General features: G+C 50.4%; 1 protein-coding gene and 1 long non-coding RNA gene across 3 annotated transcripts in view; one reads left to right on the forward strand and one right to left on the reverse strand.

Annotated features, from left to right (window-relative positions):
* ACAN (aggrecan) overlaps positions 1-17296 on the reverse strand; it is a 48224-nt gene that overhangs the window by 14247 nt on the left and 16681 nt on the right. For both annotated transcript variants that reach the window (XM_040570244.1, XM_040570245.1), the window contains exons 2-12: positions 13254-13330; positions 12341-12712; positions 11120-11294; positions 10636-10763; positions 9747-10040; positions 7213-7725; positions 6534-6708; positions 5976-6103; positions 5538-5831; positions 4971-5165; positions 682-4515 (exon numbers count right to left, since the gene is read on the reverse strand). In XM_040570244.1, the coding sequence (XP_040426178.1) occupies positions 682-4515; positions 4971-5165; positions 5538-5831; positions 5976-6103; positions 6534-6708; positions 7213-7725; positions 9747-10040; positions 10636-10763; positions 11120-11294; positions 12341-12712; positions 13254-13323 (6178 nt within the window). In that variant the 5' untranslated portion in view covers positions 13324-13330. The remainder of the gene's footprint in view (positions 1-681; positions 4516-4970; positions 5166-5537; positions 5832-5975; positions 6104-6533; positions 6709-7212; positions 7726-9746; positions 10041-10635; positions 10764-11119; positions 11295-12340; positions 12713-13253; positions 13331-17296) is intronic.
* Positions 4095-5544, forward strand: LOC121076157. Its single transcript, XR_005823365.1, has 3 exons — positions 4095-4176; positions 4907-5075; positions 5157-5544. It is a non-coding gene; the product is annotated as an uncharacterized LOC121076157 (long non-coding RNA).

A 17296-nucleotide genomic window follows, 5' to 3' on the forward strand; every position in this document is an offset into this window, starting at 1 on the left:
GAGGGGAGATCCCACCTACATGCCGGTGGTCAGCTGTGGACCCGGGGGGCAGAAGCAGATGATGCCCCTGCCGTGTTCCTGGCAGCTCCACCAGGCTGCTCATCGGGGCTGGGCTGCAGCTGCATCCACCAGGAGCAGCAGCTCTGAGGAGTGCCCGATGCCTCCTACAAGGTGCAGCAGGGGAAGGCCACCTGTGCTTCTCCTGGTGCTCCCCTTGAGCTGGTCCCCAGCTGCTCTCCCCGGTAATGGCAGGAGGGAGGTGCAGAAGGCTTCTGGGGATGTGGTTACACGGGCTGGATAATTAGTACCTATCCAACACAGCCTGTTAAGACAGAAGCTATTGAACATGACTTGGTTTGGTGCCTCGTGTGCTTGTGTTGCTGCAGTGTGACACAGGAGCATTCCCTGTGCAGAACAGTCCCTGTGGTCAGGGCGTTAAACACAACTTTCTTCGGGGACACCAGTAATTGCTGCATGAGGGACTGAGACCGTGAGGTTTCAGCTGTTAATGCATGGTGGAACCCGCCCATTTTTATGTCTTCCCACCATAATGATGTTCTTCTTGAGTCTCCTTATGTGTTAATGCTCTTTGCTGTAAAAGAAGCAAAAAAGTAACAGCTATGCCCCCTCCCTCCCTCCCCTTCTCTTCCATAGTGTTAGGATTAGGAGAAGGCACAGTACCTTCTGTAGTGGGTCCTAATGCCTCGATGGCTTCTTGTGAGGCTTGAGGCAGAGCAGCAGTAGCGGTGGCTGACAGAGGGGGGTTGTCCAGGACAGCAGCTGTTTCTGTCTCTTGTCCTGATGCCGCAGGAGTGGAGGGCTCTATTTCGAGCTGAGCCTCTTCAGGGCTCCTGGGTCCCTGTGTTAGCTCAACATCTGGAGTGCTGGTACTAATTACAACGTCTGGGACAGAGGTTTCCCCCGAAACGCCTGTGACTGAGTGTGTCGCAGCTCCCGATGTTTCATCATGAATTTCCTTTCCCTCAGGAGCACCAGAGGGCTCACCACTGGCCAGAGATGTGGCAGCAGTTTCCATGTTAACAGCAGATAATGCAGATGTTTCCCCACTGGTTTCATGGAGAGTGGAGGCTTCTATGATGATCTCAGGATAGGCAGATGTTTCACCCCGGGCTTCTTGACTTGGGGGTGTTTCTATTCTAATTTCAGGAAAGGCAGAAGTTTCCCCACTTACTTCTTGAATGGTGGATGTTTCAATGCTAATTTCAGGATAGGCAGAGGTTTCACCCCTGGCTTCTTGTCTTGTTGATGTTTCTATGCTAATTTCGGGAAATGCAGATGTTTCCCCACTGGTTTCATGAACAGTGGACGTTTCTATGCTAATCTCAGGAAAGCCAGATGTTTCACCTCGGGCTTCTTGACTTGTGGATGTTTCTATTCTAATTTCAGGATACGCAGACGTCTCACCACTAATTTCATGGGCTGTTGAAGTTTCTACATTAATTTCAGGAAATGCAGATGTTTCGCCACTGATTTCGTGGACTGTCGAAGTTTCTATGCTGATTTCGGGAAATGCAGATGTTTCGCCACTGATTTCACGAACTGTTGAAGTTTCTATGGTAATTTCAGGCAATGCAGATGCTTCCCCACTGGTTTCATGGACTGTGGAGGCTTCTATGCTAATCTCAGGAAAGCCAGATGTTTCACCCCTTGCTTCTTGACTTGTGGATGTTTCTATTCTAATTTCAGGAAAGGCAGAGCTTTCCCCACTAATTTCATGGACTGTGGATGTCTCTATGCTAATTTCAGGGAAAGCAGACGTTTCTCCACTGGTTTCATGGACTGTGGAGGCTTCTATGGTAATTTCAGGGAAAGCAGATGTTTCTCCACTGGTTTCATGGACTGTGGAGGCTTCTATGGTAATCTCAGGAAAGCCAGATGTTTCACCCCGGGCTTCTTGACTTGTGGATGTTTCTATTCTAATTTCAGGAAAGGCAGAGCTTTCCCCACTGATTTCTTGAATGGTGGATGTTTCTATTCTAATTTCAGGAAAGGCAGAACTTTCCCCACTGATTTCTTGAATGGTGGATGTTTCTGTGCTAATTTCAGGAAAGGCAGAACTTTCCCCACTGATTTCTTGAATGGTGGATGTTTCTGTGCTAATTTCAGGAAAGGCAGAACTTTCCCCACTGATTTCTTGAATTGTGGATGTCTCTATGATAATCTCAGGGTAAGCAGATGTTTCACCCCGGGCTTCTTGCCTTGTAGATGTGTCTATCCTTATTTCGGGAAATGCAGATGTTTCTCCACTTACTTCCTGAATTGTGGATGTTTCTAGGCTAATTTCAGGAAATGCAGATGTTTCCCCACTGATTTCTTGAATTGTGGATGTTTCTACACTAATCTCAGGATATGCGGATGTTTCCCCACTGATTTCTTGAATTGTGGATGTTTCTACACTGACCTCAGGATATGCAGATGTTTCCCCACTGATTTCTTGAATTGTGGATGTTTCTACACTAATCTCAGGATATGCGGATGTTTCCCCACTGATTTCTTGAATTGTGGATGTTTCTACACTGACCTCAGGATATGTGGATGTTTCCCCACTGATTTCTTGAATTGTGGATGTTTCTACACTGACCTCAGGATATGCAGATGTTTCCCCACTGATTTCTTGAATTGTGGATGTTTCTACACTGACCTCAGGATATGCAGATGTTTCCCCACTGATTTCTTGAATTGTGGATGTTTCTACACTAATCTCAGGATATGCAGATGTTTCACCGCTGGTTTCATAAACTGTTGATGCTTCTATACCTCTTTCTGGCAGTGCAGATGTTTCTCCACTTAGTTCACCAGATGCAGAGGCCTCACCGCTTGGCCCAAAACCATAGGGAAAGGTGACAGCTGCTTCCCCACCCAGTTCCTGTGAAACTGTTGGTCTTGTCACAACTTCTACTAAATCAGAAGTGACTAAAGTGACTTCTGGAAGTCCTGAGACCTCCCCACTGATATCAGTCACTGCTGAAGGTTGTCCACTTATATCCGTAGCTCCAGAAATGTCTCCACTGAAATACGGGACCCCAGATGGCTCTCCACTGAAGTCTCCTGTCCCTGAAGGAAACCCACTAGACTCCACGGCTCCAGACCCTTCTCCAGATAGTCCTCTGTCTCCAGAAGGAAATCCACTGATCTCCATCACCCCAGATGGCCCTTCTCCCACTTCTTGTGCAATTGATGTCTGCGTTACAACTTCTACCAAAGTAGTATCCACAAGAGAGACCGTAGGAAAGCCAGAGGTGAGTCCACTTTCCTCTCCAGAAGGTAGGCCGCTGGTGACATCCACACCAGAGACTTCTCCACTGCCGTCGATGACCCCGCTTGGAAGTCCGCTCATCTCAAGCACCCCAGAAACACTCCCGCCAAAGTCCATATGTCCTGAAGGCTGACCACTGACCTCCAAACTCCCAGACGCCATGCCTGATGTCTCTCCACCTCCTGACGGCAATCCACTGATTTCCAAAATCTCTTTTGCTTCTGCTTCTGCGGTTGAAGGGGTTGTCACTTCCTCCAAGCTGGCATTTATAAAGGTAACGCCTGAGGCCTCACCACTTCCATCACCACCAGAAGTAAGGCCGCTGAGGTCCACCACACCGCTCACCTCAGGTATTCCAGAAGGTTCTCCGCTGACATCCAGCCCCGAGGGGAACCCGCTGAGCTCAGGCACCCCAGAGGGCTCCCCGCTGAGCTCAGGCACCCCAGAAGGTTCCCCGCTGAGCTCAGGCACCCCGAAAGGTTCCCCACTGAGCTCAGGCACCCCTGAGGGCTCCCCGCTGAGCTCAGGCACCCCAGAGGGCTCCCCGCTGGTTTCAGCTCCTGAGGGCAACCCTCTGGCTCCTCCACTGGTGTCCCACTCAGCAGATGGAAACCCTGATAGCTCTCCTTCACCGCTGACTCCAATTGATCCTTTTCCCTCCTCTTGCCATCCCGGTGCCGTTGTTACAACTTCTACCAAGGTAGAGTCCACAAGAGAGATGGTAGGAAAACCAGAGGTGAGCCCACTTTCCTCTCCAGATGGCAGGCCGCTGATTAGTTCAGTACTGGAGATTTCTCCGCTAAATCCAGAATGCAGCCCACTGCTTTCAACTCCAGATGGCATCCCGCTAATTTCTGGTATCCTGGAAGCAGACACAGTTATATCTTCCTCTGCAGAAGGTAAGCCACTGATATCAACAGTGCCAGAAGGCAAGCCACTCAGGTCCCCTGAGGGCAGGCCACTTTCTCCAGGTAGAAAGCCACTGGTATGCAGGTCTACAGATGGTAATCCACTTTCTCCAATCCCTGAGTGTTCTCCACTAAGCTCAAAACCTCCAGAAGTTGGTTCTCCGCTTGTATCTGGGGCTCCAGATACCCATCCAGATGCTGAAGATTCACCACTGACTTGATGCTCTCCGGATTCAGGGATCTCTCCTGACACTGACACTTCAGTGATGGAAGCATTGGTGCTTGTTTCCTCTGGTATTATGGTAGCTGGAGGAAAAGCAGATGGACTCACTGGAAAAAAAAAAGGAGGGGACAAAGAGAGGGAGATAGGACAATCATTTACTAAATTATTTTAAAGAAGCTATCAACAATTTCATCATTGACTTTACCTCCAAACCGATATCTAATAAAATAATAAAATCACCTTTGGGATAAAGGCACTTGCAAAAATCCTTTGATCCCCTCAAATTTGTTAATGAGTATAATATCTTAAATAACTGTTAACTGCACCACAGAGGTCCCAAGCGCCTCCACGCTTCCCAGCACACTCCTCTGAAATGCACCTGAGGCTGTTGTGTGAAGTGCTAACTCCACGATACGAGACCGCTGAGCTTTCTCTTTGAATCCTTGGATGCATTTGGAGAGGATTCCCTCATGCGAGGACACAGCCTGTTTGTTTTAGGAGTGCCCTGGCCCAACAAGAGCAGCCAAGCGTGACCCAAGAGATGGAGGAGCACCTGACCCACCTGAGAGCAGCGATATGTCAGTTGGGAAGACCTCTGTTCCCCAGGCTGTTCGGTTCTCAATTTCGGTGGAAAACTCCATCTCCACAGTAGTTTCCTCCCCGGAAGGTATCCCCTCCACCCCGGGGATCACTTGGGTTACCATCACCTCTTCTTCAAAGAGTGAGGTAACCCCCTCCTCCTCCACAGATGGCAGAGCTGGAAAAGAAAGATATGGAGGGAGTTTCCAGGAATTCGCATTCTCAGGTGAAGTGGCTGCATGAGGGATGAGCCAGATACCAAAACAATGACCCATGGTGAAAAAGTATACAAAGACTCTGATAACGGGAGACAGGCTGAGCAGAGAAGTGGAGGCAGAGGGAATTGGGTGAGACTTTCCCTCTGAGGGCTTATCAAGACAATAAAGTAAATACATAATTATGAGGATGTGTCTCTGAGTTCCCAGAAGAAGCAACTCTTTGGTGAATCCGGCTTAGCCCAAACTGGGACCCCGATGTGCCCAAGCTCCCTCATGAAACCCTGTTCCCTGAGCAGGAAAGTATTTATGACCTACGAGGGGTGGAATGGTACCTCTGAAGCAGAAGGCATGATGCCGTGACAGCGGGTCAGGAAATCCCGTCTGGTTGTAGTGCTGGTAGATGGTCCTGACACCAGGCGCATCTCCCCCGCAGGCGGGCCGGGGGCTCACGATAGGATACCGCAGGCTGCCGTCGGCTAACCAGCCAGGGTAACATCTATCCAGCCCCTGCTTCCAGGCAGCATGGAGCTGCCCAACAGAGGCCAGGGTGGCATTTTGGCTCTCACAGTACTGTTGGGCTTCTTGGAAGGTGAACTGCTCTGGTTGGGTGGCAAAGAACACCTCACCTGAGGAACGATGGAGAAGACAAGCATTAGTCTCAGAACCTCACCACGCTTGGCATCCTGCAGTACGTCTGCCCAACCCCAGACGTGGGGGTGTGGGGCATGTTTTGCTCCACAGCAGAGCTCAGAGGAACGGGGACAACACACCCTTTAGCCTGTCGATGTAGCAGTACACGTCGTAGGTCTCCGAGGCTGGGCGCATGCCATACGACCGCACGCCTGGAGAGCTCTCTTTGTCTCCTACACAGTTACTGCGGGGATTCACGATGGGGTACCTACAGAGGGAAGAGAGGAGGCAACCCAAGGTCAGCCTTATGTGCTCTGGATGAAGGCTCTCAATGTATTTGGGAACAGGACATAAAATCTTCACATTTAGAGGTGCTCAGAGACCCCGGCATGACTTGGAAAAAAATTTAACCTGCACCTCCAGCTCGGGGCAGTGAATACAAATTTTTCCTCCATTTTTCCTGCAATGTGTCAGTATGCTGTGAGGCTCAGAACTGCAGGATGCTCACAAAGATTATGAAAGGGTTTGGACAGGTTGAGAAGAAAGGTCTATCGGCCACTACCAAATACGATGAGACAGCCTTAGGGCAGCTTTAAATGCTGACGATCAGAGCAGCAGGGCACACTGGAGTGAAGCCTTAAACTCATGTCCAAAAAGTCATTCCAGGGGGTGCCTTGCCCTCGTCAATATTGTTTTACCTGACCGTCTGGTCCCGCAGCCAGCCGGCATCGCACTGATCGAAGCCAGCCTCGTAGGCAGCCTGGAGCTGTTCGGGGGTGGCGATAACCGCATTGTTCTGCAGGCAGGCCTGCTGGGCTTGCACGAAGGAGAGGGCGTATCTGCTGGTGGCGGCACGGTAGTGAAACACCACACCTGGGGGAAGAGAAGACACAGTGAGACAGGGCAACAGGAACCTGCCAAACCGAGATGTATGACCAGATAAGATCTTCCTGATGGCAATGTAAGGACTGCCACCTGTCAAACCCACTTTGATGGAGATCCCTCACTCATTGAGCTCTGCTGTTTTATAGGGTGATGCTCTGAGGATCTCTTTAGCCTTCCTCCAGGATCTTGCTACCTTGACTTCCCCCTTCCCTGGAGCCAGATGTCCATGGGAATGCAGATATGACCACTGCAGCCCCAAGCAGCAGCCACCTGAGCCCCTTCCAGCATATATTGAGGCGGCTCACAGCCCCCTCCTCAGCCCTCCTGTCCCACCTCAGTGGAGGCATTCAGCCTGCCTTTGACCCCAAACAGGCCCACATGCCTCCAGAGAGCTGGGTGCCCTCTGTGATGGCAGAAGCTCAGATTTTTCGGCTGAATAGTTATCTCTAGAAGAAGCTGATCTTCAGGTGTCTCAGAGTCCTGCTGACTTACCGGTGGGGGAAATGGGCTGCCGGGGAATGAGGGCGACATCAGGGACTGCTGTCACTCGCACAAGATGATCTTCCACTGTGAACGCCGAGGCAGGCTCCAGCCCTGGTGTGGCAGTCACCCCCACCGCCTCCTCCACCGAGCTCACCTCTGCCGTTTCAGTGGTGACAGTGGTGACTGATACCAACGTAGTGACCTCTTCAGGCACAGCCCACACCCCCGTGACTTCCTCTCTGGTCACGTTCTCCTCCCCTGGGGATGCTGTCTCTCCTGTGGCAACGGTGGCGAGGAGATCGGGCAGGCCGGTGAAGCCCTCGTACAGCTCCGTGGCAGCGGGGGTGATCTCCATGGGCTCCAGGGTCGCGATGCTGCCGCGGGCCTCCTCCTCGGTAGCGTTGCGGGGCAAGGTCAGCTCCACCTCGGTTTGGGTGACGGTCTGCACGGTGAAGGCACTGCCCAGCTCGCTGCCCACCTCATCAGTGAACTGCCCCGGGACTAGAGTCTCAAAGTCATCACCTGCATCACGAGACAGAGCAAAATGACCAGGGGTCAGTCCAGAGAGGTGTGCGGTGCTGGGGCTGCCTTGGAGGAGGAGCTGGGTGTTTGCTGGCTGCAAGGTTAGCAGGAAAATCCTGATGTTCTTGTAAAACACATGGCTTTCCTTTCTCCACTCTATAACAGCCCAGCATGGAGGGCATAGAGTCATGGAATCACAGGATGGTTTGGGTTGGAAGGGACCTTAAAGCCCATCCAGCTCCAACCCCCTGCCATGGGCAGGGACACCTCCCACTAAACCAGGTTGCCCAAAGCCCCATCCAGCCTGGCCTTGGATGTTGATGAGTTAGAGGCAATGACTCACCACAGCTGGGAAAGCAGAAGACTTTCCCTGTTCTCCTCCCAGCTCTCGTTCCTGGGAGCATCTTGCCCATATCCAAGTCTGCACTGACCTCTAGTGCCCGCTGCAAGGAATTTAAGGTGGCCGGAGGAAAGCAGGGGACTGGGGAAACCTCCACAACAGGTCTGAGCCCGAGGGAGGTACAGGGAGACACCCGGAGCCTCACACTAAAAGCATGAATTCTCACCAGGATCACTGCCTCCTTCTGCTCTGAGAGGACCTAGGAACTCATCACATACAAGCATGCTTCCTCCATCACCAAACAAATTTCCCCTCCCAAATCACCTTCCTGCAGAAGCCACATCCCTTAGGGGTAGGAGAATGTGCTTGTTGACCCTCCACTGAGAAGGTCAGCCTACGGCAGGTATGGAGGCTTAAAGAGCAGCATCAAGCAGAACCGAGCAGGTCAGGGAGGGATAGAAATGCAGCAAGGCAAGTATCAGCTGGGGAGGGAGAGCTAACAAGACACCGCCAGGCTTTGCCTCTAAGACTGTTGTCCCTGCTCTATTTATTTCCAATTCCATTTTCCTGATAGTTCATTTTAGGTCGTACCTCTTAGATCTTAAAGGATTCAATAAATTAGACAGAGATGTTCAGACAAGGACTGGCTGTACTCAGCAATTTTGAATGCATGCCCTGAGATAACCGGAGGGCTGCGCTGATGGAACCATCTTTGGCTTGGCCACATAGATGGATACCAAGAAGTCTGAGAGGTTTTACAGGGACAGGCACTTGGGCCTTCCGATACACTGAACACACCTACATCTGGGCACAATAGGCCTGAAAAAAAGGGTTTCAAAACACATCTTCTTCTTATCATTTCTGCAGAGATGGAAGCCTTATTCGAATGCTGACCGCTGGCTGCCCTGAGCTGACCGTACACAGCTGTGCTTTGCCCCCTTCTTGCTGCAGGGAGAAGAGTGCAGTTAGAAGAAAGAGGGCATCGCAGGGATGCTCTGCACTTCCCAGGTGCAATTTTGCCCTATTTACAATTGCCAGAGACTGCTGCAGTCTCTGATTTATCCCAGTACGGAAACTAAGTGTCTGCACCACATCACAGCACTAGACAGGGTCATATCTGTTCTCTCTTCTCTTCTTTTCCAGCATTCAAAGTCCCGTACAAAAAGCACCTGGGCTCTGTTCCATGTCTGCTACCAAAGCTGGAAGGCGTGGGGGCACTGGGGAGCAGAGGACTGTGTTGCTCCCCCCTCCCTGGAGCCTTCCTGCACAGCACAGGCACCCGTGCACTTTCTGGACTCTTTTCTTCCAACCTGAACATAAATGAGGGATTCAGCCCAGGTCCCTTTGCCTCTGTGCTGCTCTGCAGTGACCAGACACACTGAATTACTACCTGGCAGTGCCTGGGATGAAAAACGACCAGGAGTGGAAAATTCTCCCCTCCATCAACCTGTGTGAATTATTGCAATTAATTTAATTCATGCTCCTAGACTACACTACTGGATGTTTCTTCAAGAAATATTTGGGTAGTCCCTCCCGGTCCTCTTTCAAACCAGAACAGAAAAACCACTGGTGAGCAATAGCGACAAAAGAAAGCACTGGGGACATTTTCAGGCTAACTTAGCTGTGGCCAAGGAGCTGCTCCTTGCTTGCAGGGTACAGAGACATCTCTTACTGCACTCACCGCTGTAGCAGATGGCATCGTAGCGGGAGTGGGGGTGCGGGTACCCCGTCTGGTTGACGTACAGGTACACCGTCCGCACACCCACCAGGTTCCCCCCGCAGTTGGGCCGTGCTCTGGAGATGGGGTAGCGGACGCTGCGGTCGGCCAGCCAGCCTGCGCTGCACATGTCCATGCCATCCTTCCAGGCCAGGTACAGCTCCCCCGTGGTGGCCAGCCGCGCTCCCAAGCTGCGGCATTTGTCGAATGCTTCCTGGAAGGTGAACTTCTCGGGGGAGGTGGCGTAGAAGACTTTGCCTGCAAGCAGAGCATCCGTTAGCACAGGGATTCGCTGTCGGGTTTAATCCCAGTTCCCTCTCTTTCCCCTTCCCAAGCCAGAGTCTGGATAAGAGGAAAAATCCTGTGCACTACAGCTGAGCTGCAGCCCCACCTTGTGACTATCTCTAAAGACCAGAAGAAAGGGAGTCTTACGGAGTAGATAACTGAAGGAAAACATACTCAGCTAGCTGGAGTCACAGGGTAAGAGGAGAATAAAGGACAATTTCACTTCTGATGTGCTGAATATTTCATTGGGTCCCTATTATAACCATGGGTGGTGGACACTTCTGGAAATCACAGCCCTGAATGAATGATCAGAGACAAGCAGGATGGCATGGCCTCTGGTGGAGGTTAGTCCAGCTCCACCCTCTGGGCTGCATTAGTCATTTGACATTAAAATCGTCCAACGTCTAACAAAGACACCGTAGAGAACATGCGGCCTGGCTGGGGGATGATGTGTTTTTCATCTTTAACCTGCCATCTTTTAGGCCCTTTGTGCACTGTTGTCTGGTCTAGGCATGAACAGAGCTTTGGCTGCCTCTGCACCTAGGAAGACCCGCCCCCCCCAAATCACCTTGCATTTGCTCTGCATAGCAGTAAACATCATAGGTTTCATCAGTCTCGCGGACTCCGTAGGTCCTCACTCCTGGAAACTCATCCTTGTCGCCGTAACAACGCTCCCGGGGCAGATGGATGGGGTACCTGGGGGGAGAAGGTGCGTGGGGAGATGGGAACGGGACAGGGCAGGGAGATCTGCTGTCCTGCTCTCCCCACCATGGTCCTGGGCTCCATGCCAAGGTGCCTCCTTTTGGGGCTGAGCCACGCTCGGGGATCTTTCCTTAGCATCTGTTTTGTTCATCAGAGATGAAGGATTGGGGTTAAGCTGTTGTCCACTCAGCTCTCCTCCTAAAGGTCCCTCCCTGGCATGAAAAACCTTGCAGCCCACACCTCCCACTGCACACCAGCAATTACAAGAACCGCTATTTCACAGCTGCATCCCAGCCACCCTTGTCCGGCAGTTTATCACAGGACTTCTTCCCTCACAGCCCTGCCCTTACCTGACAGTCTGGTCAGCCAGCCAGCCGGCATCGCACTGCTCGTACCCGTCCTCGTAGGCAGCCTGCAGCTGCTCGGGGGTAGCAATGACGGCGCTGTTCTGGATACAGGCCTGCTTGGCCTTCTCGAAGTTCAAGGTGTACCTCGTGGAGATTGCTCTGTAGTGGAACACGACGCCTGGAAAACACAACAGGCATGAGCGGCACGCCTGCTGAGGGGGAACCAGCCCCTTCCTTCCACAGGAGTTAGGGATGCAGAGAAAGGGATGAGAAACAATGGATGTTTGTGTTGATTTTCTGTGTTTTAGCATCTTGAGCCCAGGGTGACTCGGTGGGCACAGCAGGGGCTGTGCTGATGTGTGCATTTGAAGGGTGCAACCCCTTGGTCCTGGTCCTGCTCAGGACCAAGGGTGCCACCGTGCAAACACCCAGGGAATGATAACAGTATTTCATACAGGGCATGCCACTTAAAATCTCTGGATCATCTGAAAAAGTAAGTTGTGTTTTTGATAAACAGGGGGCTTTACAAGGGAAGGCTCTCTGCACACTCTGGTCTGGCACCAGTCAGGTGGAAAATTCACCAGGAGGCAAAGAGCGGGCTCCCAGCCTGCGCTGAGAGGGAAACTCCAGTGCCTGTGACCAGCAGAAAGCTCCTGGTTTCTCCTGCTGTTGTGGAAGCTGTCTCCCTGACTTGCACTGAAAACAAAACCCATGATAAAGATAAGGATCATAGGAAACTCAGCTTTTCTTATTTTATCCACCTATTAATAAGGTGGGCTTTTTAAGACTGTGGGGAAAGGTTTTCCAGGACAGACCAATTCTCCAGCTGAGGGCATCCCATCTCCTAAAATGTCTGGGTGAATTAAAAGGTTTTGTACTAGTCCTGTTCCTGCTCCACCCCTCTGAGCAATAGCTCAGCATACCCAGCACCACCTCCTGACAAGGGCGTCATCTTGCTGCCTCTGTAACTCACCTTCTGCCAGAAGAGTCATTTTATTGCCATGTATTCAGCCATGAGTCATTTCTGTTCTGTTTAGTCTGGTGCTAACCTGCTGAAATAAAAGCTTGGCCCATGGCTTCTGCTCACTTGCCCGTGACCCTATTTGAGGCCTGACCAAAAGGGACGACGCTTATGGGGAGAGCAGCACCTTCTCTGCCCATATATTTCTTCTTCCCTTCTGCCCAGCACGATCCTGGGAGGAAACAGCAAAGGCAGGGTCTCACCTTTTACTAGGACCTCTATTGTGTCTTGCCTGTCCTCAATCCCATACATCACTTCACAGCGGTAAATCCCAGTGTGGTTGGATCTCAGTGCCTTGATTTCCAAGGTGGCATCGGTGGGGATGGCGGGGTAATTGGGCAAGGAGACCACCTCCCTGTACTCCGTGTTGAGACGGATTTTCCCACCGGTGGCCACGAGCAAGACAACTTCTGTTCCATTTGAGAGCTTGCTCCACTTGATCCGCGGGGTCAGGAGAGCACTGGTGTCCTCTTCCTCCGGGATGTTGAAGTAGCAGGGGATGTTCAGGGAGCTTCCCAGGGCAACGCGCAGGGGAGACTGCTCGGGTATCTTCACTTCCAGGCCATCACTACTGTCTGCCAGTTCCCAAACAAAGCAATGGTTACAGAGATAATACACTTCATCCAAAATATCCAGTGCTTCTGTACATCCCGATGCCTGTCTGCTATGAAAACTCCTACCCACATGTTCAGATGAACCCTTTCTGGCCTAGTCTACAGGAAAATACTTTGCAGAAATGTAAGTTACAACAATGACCCCTGCTCCATGGTTGCTCTTGGGAGTTAGGACCAGTGCTGGACGTGGGAATGAAGGGAATGAAGGGCTCTACTGCAGTGTGCCTACTGCCCACAACACGAGATCACACCTGGTAGGGCTGAAAAAAGGGGGAGTGATGAAAGTCCCTTGGTTTCTCCCTAAATCCACCTTTAGCTGAGCTACCTCCCCAGCTCCCCAAGCACAATGACATTGACAGACTGTGGTCGCAGCCACCTGTCAAAGAGCTCTGTGTGTACACAGAGCAAATTTTGGGCACACCTAGAGATGCCCACGCTCGGGGATGGGACCTGCATGCAGCACCTTGCTTGGTGCCGAATACCTGCACCCTGTAGTACGTACCTGAGAGCACCACAGAGGTGGCCGCAGTGATGGCTCGCAAACACACAAACACTAGTAGTAAAGTGGTCATAGTTTACCTGCAAGAAACAACACATGAGAAAGGATTTATGACAGCCACATGTCCATGCAGAGCAGCATGCTGCAGCAGGGCAGGGCAATGCTCTTGGCTGCCTCCTGCATGAGGCTGGCAGGGGGAACACAGGAAAGGAGCCCTTGGGCAAGTAAATCAGATGCTCTCTTATGTACAACAGACCTAATTGTCATTGTAGATCACTTATTATATTTTTCTCTTGTTCTTTCTCTTGTGGTTCAGTCTTCCCTGTGGAGCAGAAAGACAATTTTCCAACAAATCCTACCAGTTATTTTGTATTTACGCCACAGGGACCGTCACACACACTAATGTTTCACCTCACAGAAGGAGCTGCCCCTCACCAGCATCCTCCATCCAAGCCAGCACTGGCTCTCGGGCCAGATGCCTGGGTGCATTTTGTACACCTTAAAATGCTCTGAAGGGAAATCTGCTTCCATATGGTGAAAAAGCCAAAGGTTACAGTGCTTTGGTCCAATTCATTTCACCGACAGCATACATAGGTGTAACTGCAAATGGATCCTGAACTGATGCAGGAAATCCCCAGGATACAGTTCTGGGCATCTTAACCCACCCAGTAAATTTCGTGTTGGGATCCATCAACCAGTCAGAGCAACCTGCTACTTCAGAAAGCTCTAGGAAAAGAAAAGAGCACCCTCCTGACTCTGAATGGCAGAAGCAATAAAGGCTTGACCAACTAAATTAATCCTAAATGGATTATCATTCATAACCATTCTGAGGTATAATATCATCAGATTTTTCGATAGCCACGAGTGCTCTGGTCGGTTTCAATATTTCCAATAAAAACGCATCCTCCGGCGACCCAGCACTGTTTGGCGTTTCAGCACTGACTCAGAAGGAAGGATCCCACCTACTGAATTACTGGAGTTTCCTCCTGGTCACCCATCCAAATATCAGCTGCCTCGCTCCTGTGGCCCAGAAAGATCCCAACTGGCTGCAGCTGACAGGGAACATCCTGAGCATATGCCTATCAGCCTGGCAGAAAGGGCCACGAAATATCCTCGCTTGCTTCTGAAATATCCTTGCTTCTGAAAAAAATTGACCTCCATGCACTCATCCATTTCAATGTGATACATTGCAAAATGTCATCTTTTTGAAACCTTCGGTTAAAAGAGACAGCTACACTGGTGGAAAACAGGACAGAGCAGGGCTGGAACGCGTTGGCGGAGAAGCAGGAGGCTTGAGTTCGCAGCTGTAGGGCTGGGTAAGGTCAAACAGGACATATCTCAGTTTCTGCTGTGCCTGGGAATAAAAGACAAGGTAAGGGCCAAGCTCAAGGAGAAGCCATGGAGTCGTGTGTATGTGTGGGCGTCTCTTCAGTTAGGAATGGTATATACTTGTGTAAGCAGCTTAATAGGAACCAAAGAAACACCAGCCATGGTACTGGCCATCAGCAGAGGGAAATGAAGACAACTGTCATGGTGCGGTGGTGCAGGAGAGGCCAAGGGGTTTGGCAGTCAGTATTTAGGCAAAGGCAGGGGCATGTGCCCATAGGATGGGGTGGGGGACGGAGAAGTGCCTTCCGCTCCTCGGCAGGCAAGGAGAATTGGAAACACCATCTGCTCTGGATAAACAGGCTGAAATCAGCGTGCCCAAGAGTCCTTAAAGAGCTGGCTGTGTAAATTGCTGGCCCACTGCTGTTCAGTTTTAATCTGTGCTGGAGCACTGGGGCAGGTCCCGAACACCAGAACAGTGTGCCAAGATTTAGCAAAGATATACAAAGAAGAACCTCCTAAATACACCCTGGTTTGACTAACATCAGCTCCAGGCAAAATAATGGAAAATCTGATACAGACTTCAATTCATTAAGCACTGAAGAAAAGGCATAATATTATTTTTAGTTGAAGCACTTGCAGAGAAAACAGGTGCTTCCAAACTTGATTTTGTTGGCTGGAATGATTCTAAGGTTGCCTGATAAATCTGCCTGCAATATTTTAATGGAAACAAATATAAAAATTATCCGCTGATGAGCAAGGGACGCAGAACATGACTGAAAACGGGATGCTGTGTCCTAGGGAGCAGTACAGAATATATCCACGGGTGAGGATCTGAGGGCTGGAGGAAATGCCTGATGTGGGAAGACTAGGAAGCCTGAATCGAGTTATTTTAATGACAACGGCGAAGACTGAGAAGTTGACCATAGTGCACAAATATCTTTTCAAAAAGAAGCTGCGGGTACTGAAGGGCTCTTTAATCTAACAGAAAGGCATAACGAGAACTAATAGCTGGGAGCCATATGCCAAGCAAACTCAAATGGGAAACAAAGCCCACATTTTAAACAGGAGGTCAGTGAAACTGGCACCGAGGGAAACAATGGAGTTTCTATCCTTTGGTAGCTTCAAATCCAAACTTGAAAACTTCTTCGGAAGAAATGGCTTAGGCAAATGTGAGTTACTGGGTTCTGTACAGAGATAGCTGGGAGAAGTTCAAAGGGTCTAGATACAGAGGAGATCAGCCCCGGATGGTTTCTTCTGACATTAAAATTCATGAATACAAATATATCAATGTTTCGATCTCTGCTCTTGTATTATTAATCTTGCCTGGCCCTAGGCAGTACAAAGAGCCATGAATATCATGCAAATTTTTTAACTGCTTTGTAGGGTCGAAGGCAAAAAGACATCCTGTGAAGTTAACTCCCTTCCCTCCTCAATCTAAGCCAACCATCCCTGAAGTCTGCGTAGGATAGGCATCAGGAGGGAGAAAGAGATTTAGGGGTAAGCTGCCAGTGAAGGAGATAGATGAGGGCTTAACCTGTATTTTGGGGAGCCCCCTCTGGTTATAGATCAGTCACTGCTGACACAAGGCACTGCGAAGAACTTGAAGCAGATACAGCTTCAGCATTTTGGCATACCTTTATGCTTTGGGAGGAAAAAAAGTCCAATCATTGAAGCATATTCTTGTTTAGTTAGAAGAATGCTTCCTACAAGCACAAACAGCTGGGGGACTGGGCATTGAGAGCCCTCCTCATCACTGCTTCCACTACGGAGCAGCCTGACCTCAAATGAGGGATGTCTCCCTGGGATGAACTGGGGTTGTGGGGTGTGCTCAGGTAATTTCTGCTTTCACCATCCCAAACCTGCCATGCCAGCGGACATGAGAAAAGAGTGATACTGAAATATAATGGGAGCTGAAAACTCTTTCAGGGTCCCTGTCTACAGCACGCTACTATTGTTTTGAGTCTCACACAGTTGTTGTTTCTGTGTTCATTTGTAGAGGGTAGGAAGAGAGCAGGTTCACCTATACATCAGTGGGACATCACAGAACCAAATGCTCTAAATGCAGGAAATTCACTTTGTCCCAAAAGCTAAGACAAGCTCGTGCACTCCTGGTCTCATTCGAGTCTTATGCTGATCTTCCACATGGAAAAAGTAGCCTCATATGATAAGTGCTGGGACCTGCAGTATCTCCACAGATTAGCTTAGCTGTAGGGAAAAAAAAAAATCCACAGAAGCCCAGAGGCAATGCCTTTGCCTTGTGAGCAGTGGTTAAACAAGTCACAATAATAATGTTTTGGGTGTGCTCTGCCAAAGCATTGACTCCCCGCAGGAAGAAACCCAACCTACTCCTCCGGGTGCTGTTTGCAATGCTGATCTCCATTTTTCTCTCCCGTAAGCACACAAGAGAGATCCAACCCTGAGGACACACAGGATTCGCAGTGCTGGGAAAGCCTGTGACCCATTTCCCGTTGTTACAGCGAGGCTCCGTGCTGTAATGCTGCCACGCCGTGATGACGGCCAAGGGTGTGATAACCGGCAAACAGCTGCTTTAAGGAGCAGCTCTGGATTTAAATAAAGAAAAACAGCGATCTGCTGAGGTAACACCGATCGCACACATGATGGAGACCTGCTCTGCCTGGCCGGGGGATTTGGGTCACTCTTCTAGTTTTAAAGCACCATCTAAAGCAGACCGCACAACACGTACTGCAGAACTGATG

This window comes from Cygnus olor, chromosome 11 (assembly GCF_009769625.2).
Source record: "Cygnus olor isolate bCygOlo1 chromosome 11, bCygOlo1.pri.v2, whole genome shotgun sequence".
Classification (NCBI taxonomy): Eukaryota; Metazoa; Chordata; class Aves; order Anseriformes; family Anatidae; genus Cygnus; species Cygnus olor.